Raw genomic sequence first — 14674 nt, forward strand, 5'->3', positions numbered from 1 at the left:
TAATTATGTTAAATTATTTAAAAGAGATCCTAACAAATAATGGATGTAACCTTAATGGATCACACTAACCGCTTAAGTTGGTTATGTGAATTTAGAAATCGGGGATCGTGAATTTTAATTTTAATTTATTTTCAACAACACTTTAGGTTTTCTACTAAATTTTATATTTTATGCAATCATTTATTTTTTTAATTATAAATTATTTTAAAATTATGCAAAATAAGAATTCTAAAGTCACCAGGGTTTGTCTTACATTGTTTTTCTTTTTTAGATTTTCTTTTTCGGTTTTTTTTAAAGAAAATATAAATTTCTGTTTGATGAATTATTTGTGTTTTAGTTTGTAAAATTATTATAATAACCTTTTATATTTTAAATTTTACTATGTAAGATAAGTATTTATAATTTAATATTTTAGATTATGTGATTTTGATTGTTAGAATGATAATATATGATAGAGAAATAATTTATAAAAGATTAATATAATTTAAAAAAATCTCAAAATAATTATATCAAATAGCTCCAGGCAGGGCGGATACAAATGTAAGCTTGCCCGGGTAGTCTAAATATTGTATGTGTCTCGCAACAATGATGGTCAATTACTGTAGTTATTGATGTTTCACGGTCACTAAAAAGTATTAGTGATTCTATACTTGGATTATTTCGTTTGTTTAACACGAATAGATTTTTTTGATAAAGAATTAGCTCGAATAATTTTTTTTATAAAGAATTAGCCCGAATAATTTTTTTTATAAAGAATTAGCCCGGCTGGTTCCACCCCTGGCTCCAGACAAGATAGATAGGCAAGAAAGAATAAAAATAACAAGATTTTTTTAATAATTAAATTATTTAATTTAACGATTAAAATATTATCATTTATTTTTTATAAATTTAAATTTAAATAAAATTTTAATTGGTAGTAATTTTACCATAATATTCTATGTCCATCTAATAATAATAATAATAATAATAATAATAATAATTTGAATTTGAATTTTAAATATAATGTTTTTAATGATATAATCCAAACAATGTCAAAAAATAAATATGAATTCTTAAATTTTTTAAATAACTCAAATCAAACAAGCTCTTATTGCTAGTCAAAAGTTCAATTGAAGGCTGAAATCGATGATGACAGTGTTTTGGGACTAAACCTAATTAAACATAATTTTTTTACTTTTTTATTTATCAAATCACTCAATTATTATATATTTTAAATTTATTTTATTATTATGTTTAAAAAATTAATTACTAAATAGGTATTTTTTCAAAATTATTACTTTTTAAATTACTTGTTATTCAAATAATCTGAATTCAAACAAATCCTTAGATTTGTTATGAAGATACAAATTTAGGTCTCTGATTTGAATTAAACTCATCATAAATTAACTAATATCTTAATATTAATTTTGTAAATTACCAGTATTTAGTTATTGAAAGAACAAATACTAAATTGTTAAAATCATTAAAAATCCAAAACTAGACTAGGATCCAGTAGCTAGTTATTTTAACATAACAACCATAGGGTTTTAAATAAAATATTGATTAATTTAATCAAACCGTTAATCAATTTAAAGTTACTTAAAATTATAAATGAATAAATATTTTCTCAACAAAAACATAGGCCCAAAACATCATTACACTACAATTTTAAGCTCATGTAACAAGAGACTGCGAAATTAGGCATTTCCCTGTCTAAGTTGTACATATTTATATTTATATCTATGATCGATGTTATATTATATTTTAAATTACAATCTTAATTTAATAAACAGATAAATTTCATTTGAAGTGTGACATTGTGACCCATTAATATGAACTCATTTGAAATATTATGAATGGGGTCTTGTCATTGTTTGATTTTTTCTCTATAAAAAATAATAATTGAAAGCCCTAATTATTTATGCTCTACATAACAATATTGACAAATTCAAGGTGGGTGAGAGGAAAGGGAGTCAATCACCCTGGTTGAAGTCAAGAATTATTGAAGAAATGTTTAGTCTTCCATAAAAAAAAATAGCAATTATTATTTTATTTTGTGTGACCATAATTTATTCTTAGTATAACTCAAAATCCTATACTTAAATAACCATGAAAATTGAATCATTAATATTTTATTTCTTAAACAATATTTTTTTACTTAAAGTTTTTAGTGAGTTGCAACTATAAATTATTCAAATTTGACTAATTTTTATAATCCTAGTGTTTGAATAAAAATGAACAATTGATTTGTATGATATATTTTAGTATTGATTATAACTAGAGCATTTGAGTTTCATTTTTTACAAAATTATTGACAATATGTTAATTCACATCAGATTATATTTAATAGTTTATCATAGTTTAGTCTTAACTCGTATTTAAAAATTAATTGGCCTGTTTCTTTGTCAAATTTAGAAGAAAATAAATAAATCAAAAGTTTCCAAATAGGATATAAAATGTTATTAATTATGGTTTGACTAAATCTAGTTTAAAGATATTTAAAAATAATGATAAATCTATATATATAATTGAATTTATTCTTTTAATTTTAAATTCCAGTTATGATAATATCTAGAATGTGAATTGATTTTTTGTATTACCTCTACTTTGTAGTAATACTTTTGATTTGCTGATTCAATTCATAATTAAATTACAACATTTTTTTACTGAAAAATACCTTATGAAGATAATTAGACTCTATCACATAGTATTATTATGAGTTTAACAAATTAATCACTACATCTGAATGAAACTTTATATAATAATTTTTTTTTTTACAGTATATATTTATTATTTTAACTTCATAAATTTTAATTATATTATAAAAACATAACTATTATACAAAAGTTACATTAAGGGTTTGAATCTCTACATCTACAAGATAGTAAAATTTGACATAGTAAATAAATATGATATTATTCCAATTCTTTAATAACTTGTAATAACACTCTTATTACTTAGTATTGTTTTTACCGCATTTTGAGTTTTTGCAAAAGTTGTGGATTAATGAAAATGTTTATATATTTTCAACTAAACAAAACAAAAAAATCTGTTTAATAAAAATTGAAAAAAATAATAATAATATGTAATATGTGAGCAATTAAGAAAGCTGTCATTTGCTGGCACTTACAAGACAACTAATTAAAGAGCTTAAATTTTAATGACATGATTTATTATTAAATAGGGTTATTAGAGATCTGATGTCTTAATCTGCACTTACACTACAAATTAAGTACATTACACTCTGCACTCTAATTTAATTTGACATAATTTATTATCTATGTGAGACCACTATTAATGGATCGTGTAACAACTAACTAATATCAATCATTAATCTATAGACATTATTTGGGGTTTTATTTATCACTTACTTATATAACTTATATATTTTAATGTGTATATAGATAGACATGTCAGTCTTTATTATATATAAGATGCACAAGGGGTACGGTCTCATTGAAGCTTCTAACCATCTTCTTAGTTTGCTAAATCGATTATGATTTTTCATAAATATTACCTATCTTATTCACATATATGTTTTTTTTTTTTTTTTTTTTTTTATGAAAAATGGATTAGCTAGGGTTAAATGATAAAATATTGCAAAATAAAATATAAGGGTAATTTGATTTTTATTTATTTATTTATAAATGAGATAAGAAGAATAATTTAGATGTTAGTCTTACAGGTTTTTTCTTTTTATGAATTTTATTTATTGAGAAGACCTTTTATTATTGGTGTAGCTTGACTGCATGATAAAAAAAAAAAAAAATTGAATTGGGAAGAAAATGTATACCGATTTACAACGGGAGGATTTTTGACCCTGTTCTTTTAAGTCTTGTTTGGGACTTGGTTAAGGTTATTCTCATATAATCTTGTTTGTTTGAGTTTTAAAAAAAATTATGTATGAATAAATAATAAAATATATATATGGAAAATATTTTTAAATATATATTTCATTATTTTAGTTATGGAAACCAACAAAATTATTTTTATTTTAAATATTTTATTTAGGTATTAATTTAAATTAAATAATGTTCAGAAATACATTTTATTTATTTATATATTAACAAATTTAATAACATTGGTTCGTTTAACTACACTTCACGTCCAACAACTTTATGCGTTTTAAACCTGTCCAATAATTCAAATTTAAATATTAAAACATATATTTATTTTGAAGCATGATGAATGATAGTTGTGTTATTATTATTATTTTTTTGTTCGTTTTTATGTCATTTTGAGACTAGACCAGATTGAATAAAAATGTTAGTGTAGTTTTAGTTTGGGGTGGTCTTTAATTTTGTATAGGCTACAAGCCTACAAGTCATTTTTGTGTGGGTGATATGAATTTAAAAACAATATATATTTATTTAATTTTTTATAATATTTTGAATATTACACAAAATATTCCTATAAAGTTTCGATTCAAATAAGGGGTGACAACTATATTATGTGCTGTGAAGTCATGATGAGTCTTTAAAAATAATAAATTATCATTTTAAAAAAAAGAGTATTTCAAAATTTTTTCCCCATAAATCAGATTATAATAACTTCACATGTTTGCGCTGTAGACCCTTTTATTAATTTTATCCTCATCAAACGGTCTACTTGTCTGGAAATGACCGTTGATGAAGGAAAAAGAAGATATATATGACCGTTGATAAAGGGGATCCGGGATGACCGGGACAACTGGGATCCACCCGGACTCAAGAGAGACGTTTGTTACTTGTGATGACCGGCCTCTTCAGTCTTCAGCCGACCAAAATAAACGTTTATAACCCGCGTCTTAAATTAAAGAGTTCCGCCAAAAAATAGGCAACGCGACACGTCTACATTATTAATCCAACGGACAACCTTCTTTCCTTTTGTCCCTTTTCCCCCTTCTCTCTTCTAAACATTTCCAGAAGAGCTGGAGCTTGTTTTAATCTTTTTATTTTTAAAATTTTATTTGTTGAAAAATTAGAATTTGATTTTTTAAATGTATTATTATTATTTTAGTGAATATGTTGAATAATTAATTAGATGAAAAACAAAACAAAGATGAAACGTTTTCCATGAAGATATCTGAGTACATTTGATTTGGGATATCTAAAATGTTTTTTTTTTTTTAAATATTAATATTTAGTGAAATTTGTATTTGTTGATAAATTGTATAATGTGATTGATGAGATTATGAATTATAAAGAATAATGACTTTTTATAGGTTTATTTTAAAAAATTCAACCCAATTAAAAGTATAGATATTGCTTGTACTTATTTTTGCACAATATTTTGTTTAACAAATAATAAAGAAAAAAAAATGAAAATTAATAAATATATATAACATATAATTAATAATTCTATTACATATTAAAAAAATTTAAAAAAAAACGCATCGAGCCTATGACACTACGATGACAGACAGGATTAATTACCACTATACTACAACTACTTGATGCTACATAAATTTATCATATTTTTTTATATCTTACTAATTCAGGAGTTAGTCGGTGCACAAGCTTGGTGCACCATGCCGGCCCCGGTTTGGTTTCGCCACTTACACGAGTCTTCCTTTCGATCAATAAATCATATGTTCACTATTTTCATGTACGTTAATTTTTTTTTCTCTTCCTATGTATAGCCATTTCCGATATTTGTAAAATTATGAATGACTTTCATTTCAACCTTAGATCTATTTCCATTAACAACTTACTACTATCCAATATTCTAGTAACTATATTATCCTTTTTTAGATGTTTTGTTCAACTTATACACACTCTATGTTCAACAAAGATGAATAAATTTGATTTCTTTAATAATGTTTGATTATCTCAACCTAATAATAAAAAATTAACAAGATGCCATAAGTTGAAACGGCAAGAAGAATCTATATCATCGAACATATAAACAAGAACAATAATTAAAACTATAAATTAATAATAACGCGCAATTGAAATTGAAATAGCAAGCAACAATTAATTAATAATATAATAATATAAATAAAAAATAGCCGCTTTCACAATCATAATGCGCGTATCCATGCCTACAAAACTCCACCCCCATTCCTTTCCTCACCCCCTCACTCTCAATTCCTTCCTTTTCATTTCTCTCTCTACAATCTTGATCAATTCAAATGGCAACAATATTATTCAGGATCATATCTTTATACAATCTTCTCAACGCAATCTTCCTCGCCATGGTTCCCAAGAAACTCAGATCCTTCTTACCTCAATCATGGTACCCACAACTTCAACAACAACAACATCAACATCAACCACAACAACAACAGTCGAAGAATCATCATCGGCGTGCGGATTCCGACGATCTCCACCGCGTATTCCAAATGTTCGATCACAATCGCGACGGAAGAATCACTAACGATGAACTTCGAGACTCGTTGGAGAGCATTGGAATATTCGTATCAACTACAGATCTAAACCGTATGATTGAGGAAATAGATGTTGATGGAGATGGTTGTATTGATATGTATGAGTTTAAGAAACTGTATAGATCGATTGCTGAGGAGAAAGATGGAGATGATGATGATGGAAAAGATGAACTTGTTAAGGAGGCTTTTGATGTATTTGATCAGAATGGAGATGGGTTTATTACTGTGGATGAGTTATGGTCTGTTTTGGCTTCTCTTGGGATGAAACAAGGACGTGCTGCAGATGATTGCCGGAGGATGATCGGAAAAGTTGATGCCGACGGAGATGGTAGGGTTAATTTTGTGGAGTTTAAACGGATGCTTAAGGGTGGTGGATTTGCAGCTTTAACTTCACAGTGATCTTTTCTTTTCTATCAATTCTCGAATTATAATGTCTGTTATTGCTCAGTCGTAAATATTTTTCATTTTAAGGGTAAAATGGTACAACATAAAGTTTTGAGTGTGATTATTCAATTTTATTTTCTTTATTTAGTATATATAAAAATAATATTTCTATCAATAATTGAGTAAAGAAAGTAATATTAAATTATATTATAATTCAACCTGAGATGGATGAGCAATATATAACTAAGATTAGAGTGGTCCAAGTTTTAAGTGGAAACAATAATTGAGCTATAATTTTTCAATTTAAATGTTAGAAAGACTGCTTTCTGAACAAGGCACCAAAATATATTTCAAGCCAACTATTATGAAACTTCTAATAATATAAGTGACTTGTTCATAAAGTAATCTCAATATCTACTAAGAAATATAATTTTAATGTAGTCTTTGTTATTTTTACTATTTCATTTGTGTTGTAATTCTAAGTCATCACTTGTGTTGTGATTCTAAGTCTACATGGGTGTATTTCGGCCTAAAAAATATAATTATTTATCAAATGGTATATACCAATTTAAAAAGATATTATTAGTTATATAGTGATTAGTCTCATAAATTTTTTAAATCATACTTTGGATTAGAGTCTCTCTAGCTAGTTATATATTAGTTTTTTTCCTTTCATCTTTTTAAGACTATTCTAAAAATTTTAGTCTTTCTCAAGTCTACATTAACTTAATTTATACATTAGTCTTTGTTATGTTAATTTCTTATATTTAAAAATATATATTAGGAATAAGTGAAATAACTAAATTATTTTAAATATTTTTTATCATTGTTTTTTTAATTAATTTTGATCTAATATTCAACAATTAAAATCAGCCAAGCCAATTATTATTGTTTGATAAAATTTATAAGTTGTATAAAATATTTTTTTATATATAAAAATGTGTTTAAACTCTTTATATATTTTTTCTTTTGGGATACACAAAAATATTGTTGTAAGTTATAAAATTGTATAATTTTGTATATATATAGTTTTCTCAAACATTATATTAAAATCCAACATTATACTCACTACCAAAGAACGGGATGTTTAATCTTGGATTATCTTAAAATAATTTCTTATTATATTAAATATTTATTAACAACATTGTTCAGATGGAGAGAATAACAAACCTATCATTAGCTTTTCTTAAAATTTTCAAGCCAACAATTTCAACAAAATATTCCTTAAATAATTTAATTAAACATTCAAAATCTTATTATTTTATTTATTATAAATTAGTATTTATTAAAATAATTTCAAGATTTTTGTGATAGAGCTTAATTATATTTATTAGTTTTGATGACCATTTTGAAAATAAATAAAAAAACTCAAATAATTAAAATTTTATTTTCACAAATAACATGACGAAATCAAACAAGATAGGAAGTATGAAAGAAGAAATAATGTGTGAGAGTTGAAAATAGGACTGTTGTACAACTGAATGTATCTTTGATTAATGTCACTATTTAATTTGACTATAATCAATATTTTAAAATAAAACTTATTATATAAAAAATTGTTTTATTTAAGATGTTTTTGTTTCATTTGCATGAGGCAAATTATATAAAAATAGAAGGAAAAAAATACGGTAAAAATATAATAGAATTTTTAATTTTATTTTTACGGTTAAAGGGTTGAACTTATATGATTAAAAGTCTATAAAATTTTATTAGTCTAGTTGGTTAAAGATATGTACTTATTTTTGGTAGCTTGTAAGTTCGAAACATACCTAAAATATTTTTAATTTTATTTTAACTATTTTAAGTTTATGGGCGGGTTAACCCACAATTCGACCCAAATATTCATTCACTCTCAAATATATATCCAAATCACAACTTTCGATCCGACAATCCGGACACATTGAAAATTAAGTATTATATAATAGTGAGTTATAAATACATAAATTATGATATATTAGTCCAAATTTTAAAAAAATATCTCTATTTTATTTTTAAATAAATTTGTATTGAAAAAGGCATAACAGTGAAAGAAATGTTTATAATATCCTTTATTGGGAAATTGGGGTGGACTGTGGGGTGGCTGGCCCAAACCAACCTAGGTTTTGAAAAATAGTAATATTATTATTATTTTTTATAGGGAATTGTCAAGAAATTAAACCTAAATAATCAAGTCTTTAAAATACACGTGGTTTGTTTAATTGACACACCAAGGAAAGTTGTAAAAAATTGTTAGAAGTTTGATAGATGTGAATTAGGGAATTGGGTATAGTGGGTATTGTTGGGATGTTGGAAGTCTTGAGGTAATTATTTTTTATTATTAAAAGTCAGTTTTTCATCTATCAAATTGTAACTAACAAGTTTATAATAGTCTTTGGAATGTGGGAATGGAACCAATTTCACCAAATAATTTTGTTTTCTTGTCTTGGGACCCAAAAAAGTTGGGAGAAAAAGTGACCAAATACTAGTCTAAAGCTATTTGGTAAATCGTGGACAATGGGTTTAGTGTGTTTATTAAGTTTTAAAAAGAAGTATAATTTTCAACTTTAAAACAACATCAATTCAATGCACAAAAGGATTAGTTCATTTTCAAATATATCAAAATTACACCAAGCTATTCCAAAATACTAAAATTTATGATATATTTAGATCTAAAAATTAGAGTTAAGAGATTTATCTTAAAAATGACTAAATAAAATTTAATTGACATAATTGACACCATTTTTTTTGTTGAACGAATTATTTCATTGATCTCACTAAACTTTATTATTGATTTATCAAGTAACGATGCGATGTTGAAGATTCTTTTGGTCTTATTCTTATTATGCGCCTTGTGAGCGCTTTTGGATTCGAAAAACAATTGTTCAGATGTTACCATTACCAGTGTTACTAGCATTTTTCCCGTGCATTTGCACGAGTATTAATATAAAAATCGTGAAAAAAAAATACGGATAACATTTTTTATTTTATTTTTAACCGTTTTAAGTTTATGGGTGGGTCAACCCACATTCCGACCCAAGTATCCATTTACTCAACACCTATATAGATTAGTTAGTTAAAAAGTTGAACTTATATTAATATTAAAACGTCCCGCGTTTATCAAATTTGGTGTTGAATTTAAAATATAAAGTCTTTGTAGCCTAGGTGGTTAAAGAGTTGTAATTGTTTTGTTAGGTTGTAATTTTATTTTTAACCGTTTTAAATTTAAAAACGGGTCAACCCACAATCCGACCCAAGTATCCAAATTAACCACAGCTCTCGACCCGCCAATCCGGACACTTTAAAAATTAAGCATCATTATATATATATAGATTAGTTAGTTAAAAAGTTGAACTTATATTAATATTAAAACGTCCCGCGTTTATCAAATTTGGTGTTGAATTTAAAATATAAAGTCTTTGTAGCCTAGTTGGTTAAAGAGTTGTACTTGTTTTGTTAGGTTGCAAGTTCGAAACATACCTCTAGCATTTTTAATTTTATTTTTAACCGTTTCAAATTTAAAAACGGGTCAACCCACAATCCGACCCAAGTATCCAAATTAACCACAGCTCTCGACCCGCCAATCCGGACACTTTAAAAATTAAGCATCATTATATATATATAGATTAGTTAGTTAAAAAGTTGAACTTATATTAATATTAAAACGTCCCGCGTTTATCAAATTTGGTGTTGAATTTAAAATATAAAGTCTTTGTAGCCTAGTTGGTTAAAGAGTTGTACTTGTTTTATTAGGTTGCAAGTTCGAAACATACCTCTAGCATTTTTAATTTTATTTTTAACCGTTTTAAATTTAAAAACGGGTCAACCCACAATCTGACCCAAGTATCCAAATTAACCACAGCTCTCGACCCGCCAATCCGGACACTTTAAAAATTAAGCATCATTATATATATATAGATTAGTTAGTTAAAAAGTTGAACTTATATTAATATTAAAACGTCCCGCGTTTATCAAATTTGGTGTTGAATTTAAAATATAAAGTCTTTGTAGCCTAGTTGGTTAAAGAGTTGGATTTGTTTTGTTAGGTTGCAAGTTCGAAACATACCTCTAGCATTTTTAATTTTATTTTTAACCGTTTTAAATTTAAAAACGGGTCAACCCACAATCCGACCCAAGTATCCAAATTAACCACAGCTCTCGACCCGCCAATCCGGACACTTTAAAAATTAAGCATCATTATATATAGGGCAAATTACCTAGGCGGCCCTCAAACTATCTCAATCGCTCACTTTTGGCCCTCAAATTAATTTTTGAAACAAATCGCCCTTCAACTTTTATAAAGGTCACCAATGGCCCTTCCGTCAACTTTTTGGTTAAACCTAACGGTTTAAGTTTAAAATATTATTTTTTATATATTATCTTTAATCTTATATTTTATATTTATATATATAATTATTAAATTGCTTATATATAATATTATATATATATATTATTATTAAATTTTATATAATTATTAAATCTTTTATATAATAAATAAATAATATATATATTATTTATTTTTATCTATATATATAATTTATATATATTATCTTTAACTAATTTATATATAATATTTATATAATATATATTTTAAAAAATAATTTAAGTGTTAAAAGTATTTTAGTAGTTAGAAGTTATAAAAGTATTTATATATATATATATATTATTTATTTATTATATAAAAGATTTAATAATTATATAAAATTTAATAATATATATATATAATATTATATAAAAGCGATTTAATAATTATATATATAAATATAAAATATAAGATTAAAGATAATATATAAAAAAATAATATTTTAAACTTAAACGGTTAGGTTTAACTAAAAAGTTGACGGAAGGGCCAATGGTGACCTTTATAAAAGTTGAAGGGCGATTTGTTTCAAAAATTAGTTTGAGGGCCAAAAGTGAGCAATCGAGATAGTTCGAGGGCCGCCCAGGTAATTTGCCCTTATATATATATAGATTAGTTAGTTAAAAAGTTGAACTTATATTAATATTAAAACGTCCCGCGTTTATCAAATTTGATGTTGAATTTAAAATATAAAGTCTTTGTAGCCTAGTTGGTTAAAGAGTTCTACTTGTTTTGTTAGGTTGCAAGTTCGAAACATACCTCTAGCATTTTTAATTTTATTTTTAACCGTTTTAAATTTAAAAACGGGTCAACCCACAATCCGACCCAAGTATCCAAATTAACCACAGCTCTCGACCCGCCAATCCGGACATTTTAAAAATTAAGCATCATTATATATATATAGATACCATATTTGTATTTTTTAAAATTTTCTAAGAATTTATTATTGACTTTATAAAATAAAGAAATAGAGGAAGGGACAATTATTTCAGTGTGATATTTTTTTTTTCAAAATGAATTAAAGTCTTATTTTTTTTTTTGAGTTATCATATATAGATAATAAACTTTGAAAATCTATAAATAAAATATACTTTTAAAGATATTTTTAATAAATTATATATATATATATATATATATATATATTATCAAGTAACCATTTTTTTCCTCTATTATTCCTCTTATATATTTTAGAACTTGTATTTCAATATTTTGTAAGACAAATTGTGGTTGTGGTTTTTTATTTTTTATTAAATGGATAAATTAACATAGTTTTTATTTTTCTATATTAAGGATAAAAACAATTTATTTTCGATTTTATATATAAATTAATTAATTTGATAAAAATATGTAAATTTGGGACTGAAATTACATAAATAAATTAATTAACTAGTTTTTTTGTCCAGCCGCAATTCGATTCTCCTTCACCCCTACCAGGTTTCACGCAAAGAAGAGTTCTAGAGACGACTAACCTGCGCCGGGGGTTAGCCGGAGTACGGAATTCACCCTTAGTTGATCAGAATCAGATACACAGAGGTACTAATCACAATCTCTATCAGTTTAATTTGGATTCCATGTTCAATTGCGACTTCATTGATTGTTTACAGTGCAAGATCCGAGTTCATTCTCGAATCGCGCTCATCCTTTCTTCATTTATACATCAGATACGATCTATTCCATCAATTTACTCTCACGTATATACATCAATTCCATCTTGATTTGGACTGAATTTTCGAAGCATCTTTAGGAGTTTGATTTTGTTTCCTGTTGCAGAAATGTTTGATAATCTAGGAGTTCAATCTGAAGTACCTAGACCACAAAAGAATCAGCAACCTGACATCCCTAACGCATTTGGGAATGCTTTTTATGGTGCGGGTTCAGGGTTTATAAGAGGTGGTTTAGGCGCTTATGGAGAGAAAATCTTGGGTTCAAGCTCAGAATATGTGCAAAGCAATGTAAGTTTATCATAATTGTGCATTCTTTACATTGAGATTCCAGATGTAAAGATCATTTCTTTTGAACAAATCTATATCCTATCAAATAGTTTGATAAAATCTGAATTGTTGTTGAACATAATGCAAGTGAAGTAGATATAGTAAGTTGTTTGAAAATGCCTTCTTTAATTGGGCAAATCCTTGGCTCATTTTTACTGTCAAGAAGCTTTGTTCATCTAACTCTGTACATGAAACAAGTGGAAATCAATTTTATTTTTTTTAAATTTGTCATTTTTGAAATGAAACAGATTAGTAGGTATTTCTCTGATCCTCAATACTACTTCCAAGTGAACGATCACTATGTGAGGAACAAACTGAAGGTTGTTCTGTTTCCGTTTCTGCATAGGGTGAGAGGCTCAACCACAAATCTTCATTTACTTCTCCAATTCTTTATTGTATGACATGTCCACCTATTTTCCAGGGCCATTGGACCAGGATATCGGAGCCAGTTGGTGGGAGGTTGTCGTATAAACCACCAATACACGATATAAATGCACCTGACTTATACATTCCATTCATGGTCTTTGGCACCTATATTGTGCTGGCTGGCTTTTCATTAGGCCTTTATGGCAAGTAAGTAAGCAGTAAGCACTTGGGCATTGTTTGAATAACAAAGTAGTTATTGAAATTCATGATTCCCACATTAAACAAGGCCTTGGATTCTTTCCTTTTAGTATGTATGTATGTTGTTTAAGGTCTCCGTATGTGGTGTGTTCTCTTCAGGTTTAGCCCAGAAGTTCTGAATTGGTTAATCATAAAGGGTCTGATGGGGTGGGGAATGCAATTCATTCTTCTGAAAACGTTGCTAGTTTCATTGGGAAGTGGGGAGGCACCGTTTTTGGACATAGTTGCTTATGCGGGATATATGTTCACTGGTATAAGTTTGGGTATAGTGGGAAGGATCGTGTGGAGACACTCTTACTATTTGTTGATGCCTTGGACTTGCTTGTGCATGGGAATATTCTTGGTGAAGACGTTGAAGAGAGTTTCGGAGGTGAGAAGTCATGATTCAAGCAAACAGCATTATCTTCTTCTATTCATTGCCTTGGCTCAGTTCCCACTTTTCCTTTGGCTTGGTAATGTCACTGTTCATTGGCTTTTCTAAATTTTTTTACTACTTTGCTTCTCTTATACTGACTCACCTGACTACCATACATTTCAAACATTTCTGTTGTTGAGGAAGAAACTCTGAATTCCCATAAATCTCGAGGTTTCTTTTCTTCATTATATATTTGTAGTTAACAAGACAAAAGACTTATGTATTTTTTATGAGAACACATCTGAACACATTGATAACAGTATTGTCCCCATTTGGAAATTGCTATTTCAGAATTTGAATCCATTTCTAAAATCATTTTAAAACTAAACTTAATGATAAGAGTAATTTTAACTGATGTATTCACATGAGTATTTCAATATATCATATTTATTTTTAGATATAAACATATATACTAAAATTTGTAAATTGTATTATGGTAAAATGTAATTTATATTTATATTGATCAAGATGATACTAAAAAAAGTGAAGAGTTTAGAAAAAAACTTGTATTAGGGTTTAGTGCAAGTAAGTGTACTGTCAATACCATATCTGCCAAAATTTCCAATTAACTTTTAAAA

At 26.6% G+C, this 14674-nt stretch overlaps 2 protein-coding genes across 2 annotated transcripts; both read left to right on the forward strand.

Moving 5' to 3' along the window:
- Positions 1-6046: 6046 nt before the first annotated feature.
- Positions 6047-6843, forward strand: LOC124940144 (calmodulin-like protein 3). The gene has a single exon (XM_047480627.1). The coding sequence runs from the start codon at positions 6092-6094 to the stop codon at positions 6743-6745; it is 654 nt and encodes a 217-aa protein (XP_047336583.1). The 5' UTR covers positions 6047-6091; the 3' UTR covers positions 6746-6843.
- A 5620-nt stretch (positions 6844-12463) lies between these two features.
- Positions 12464-14376, forward strand: LOC124938714 (protein YIF1B-A-like). The gene is made up of 5 exons (XM_047479209.1): positions 12464-12599; positions 12837-13018; positions 13306-13404; positions 13479-13630; positions 13781-14376. The coding sequence occupies exons 2-5, from the start codon at positions 12839-12841 to the stop codon at positions 14160-14162; spliced, it is 813 nt and encodes a 270-aa protein (XP_047335165.1). The 5' UTR covers positions 12464-12599; positions 12837-12838; the 3' UTR covers positions 14163-14376.
- The last annotated feature ends 298 nt before the right edge of the window (positions 14377-14674 follow it).

The sequence above is a fragment of the Impatiens glandulifera genome, chromosome 5 (assembly GCF_907164915.1).
Source record: "Impatiens glandulifera chromosome 5, dImpGla2.1, whole genome shotgun sequence".
In the NCBI taxonomy this organism is placed as follows: Eukaryota; Viridiplantae; Streptophyta; class Magnoliopsida; order Ericales; family Balsaminaceae; genus Impatiens; species Impatiens glandulifera.

Excerpts from the sequence above, each read along its gene's own strand:
- LOC124940144 (XM_047480627.1), top strand. The coding sequence starts at position 6,092 with ATGGCAACAATATTATTCAGGATCATATCTTTATACAATCTTCTCAAC.
- LOC124938714 (XM_047479209.1), top strand. The coding sequence starts at position 12,839 with ATGTTTGATAATCTAGGAGTTCAATCTGAAGTACCTAGACCACAAAAG. Across the intron at positions 13,405-13,478 it reads TGTTTCCGTTTCTGCATAGG|GGCCATTGGACCAGGATATC; the intron begins GTGAGAGGCTCA and ends CCTATTTTCCAG. Across the intron at positions 13,631-13,780 it reads TCATTAGGCCTTTATGGCAA|GTTTAGCCCAGAAGTTCTGA; the intron begins GTAAGTAAGCAG and ends TGTTCTCTTCAG.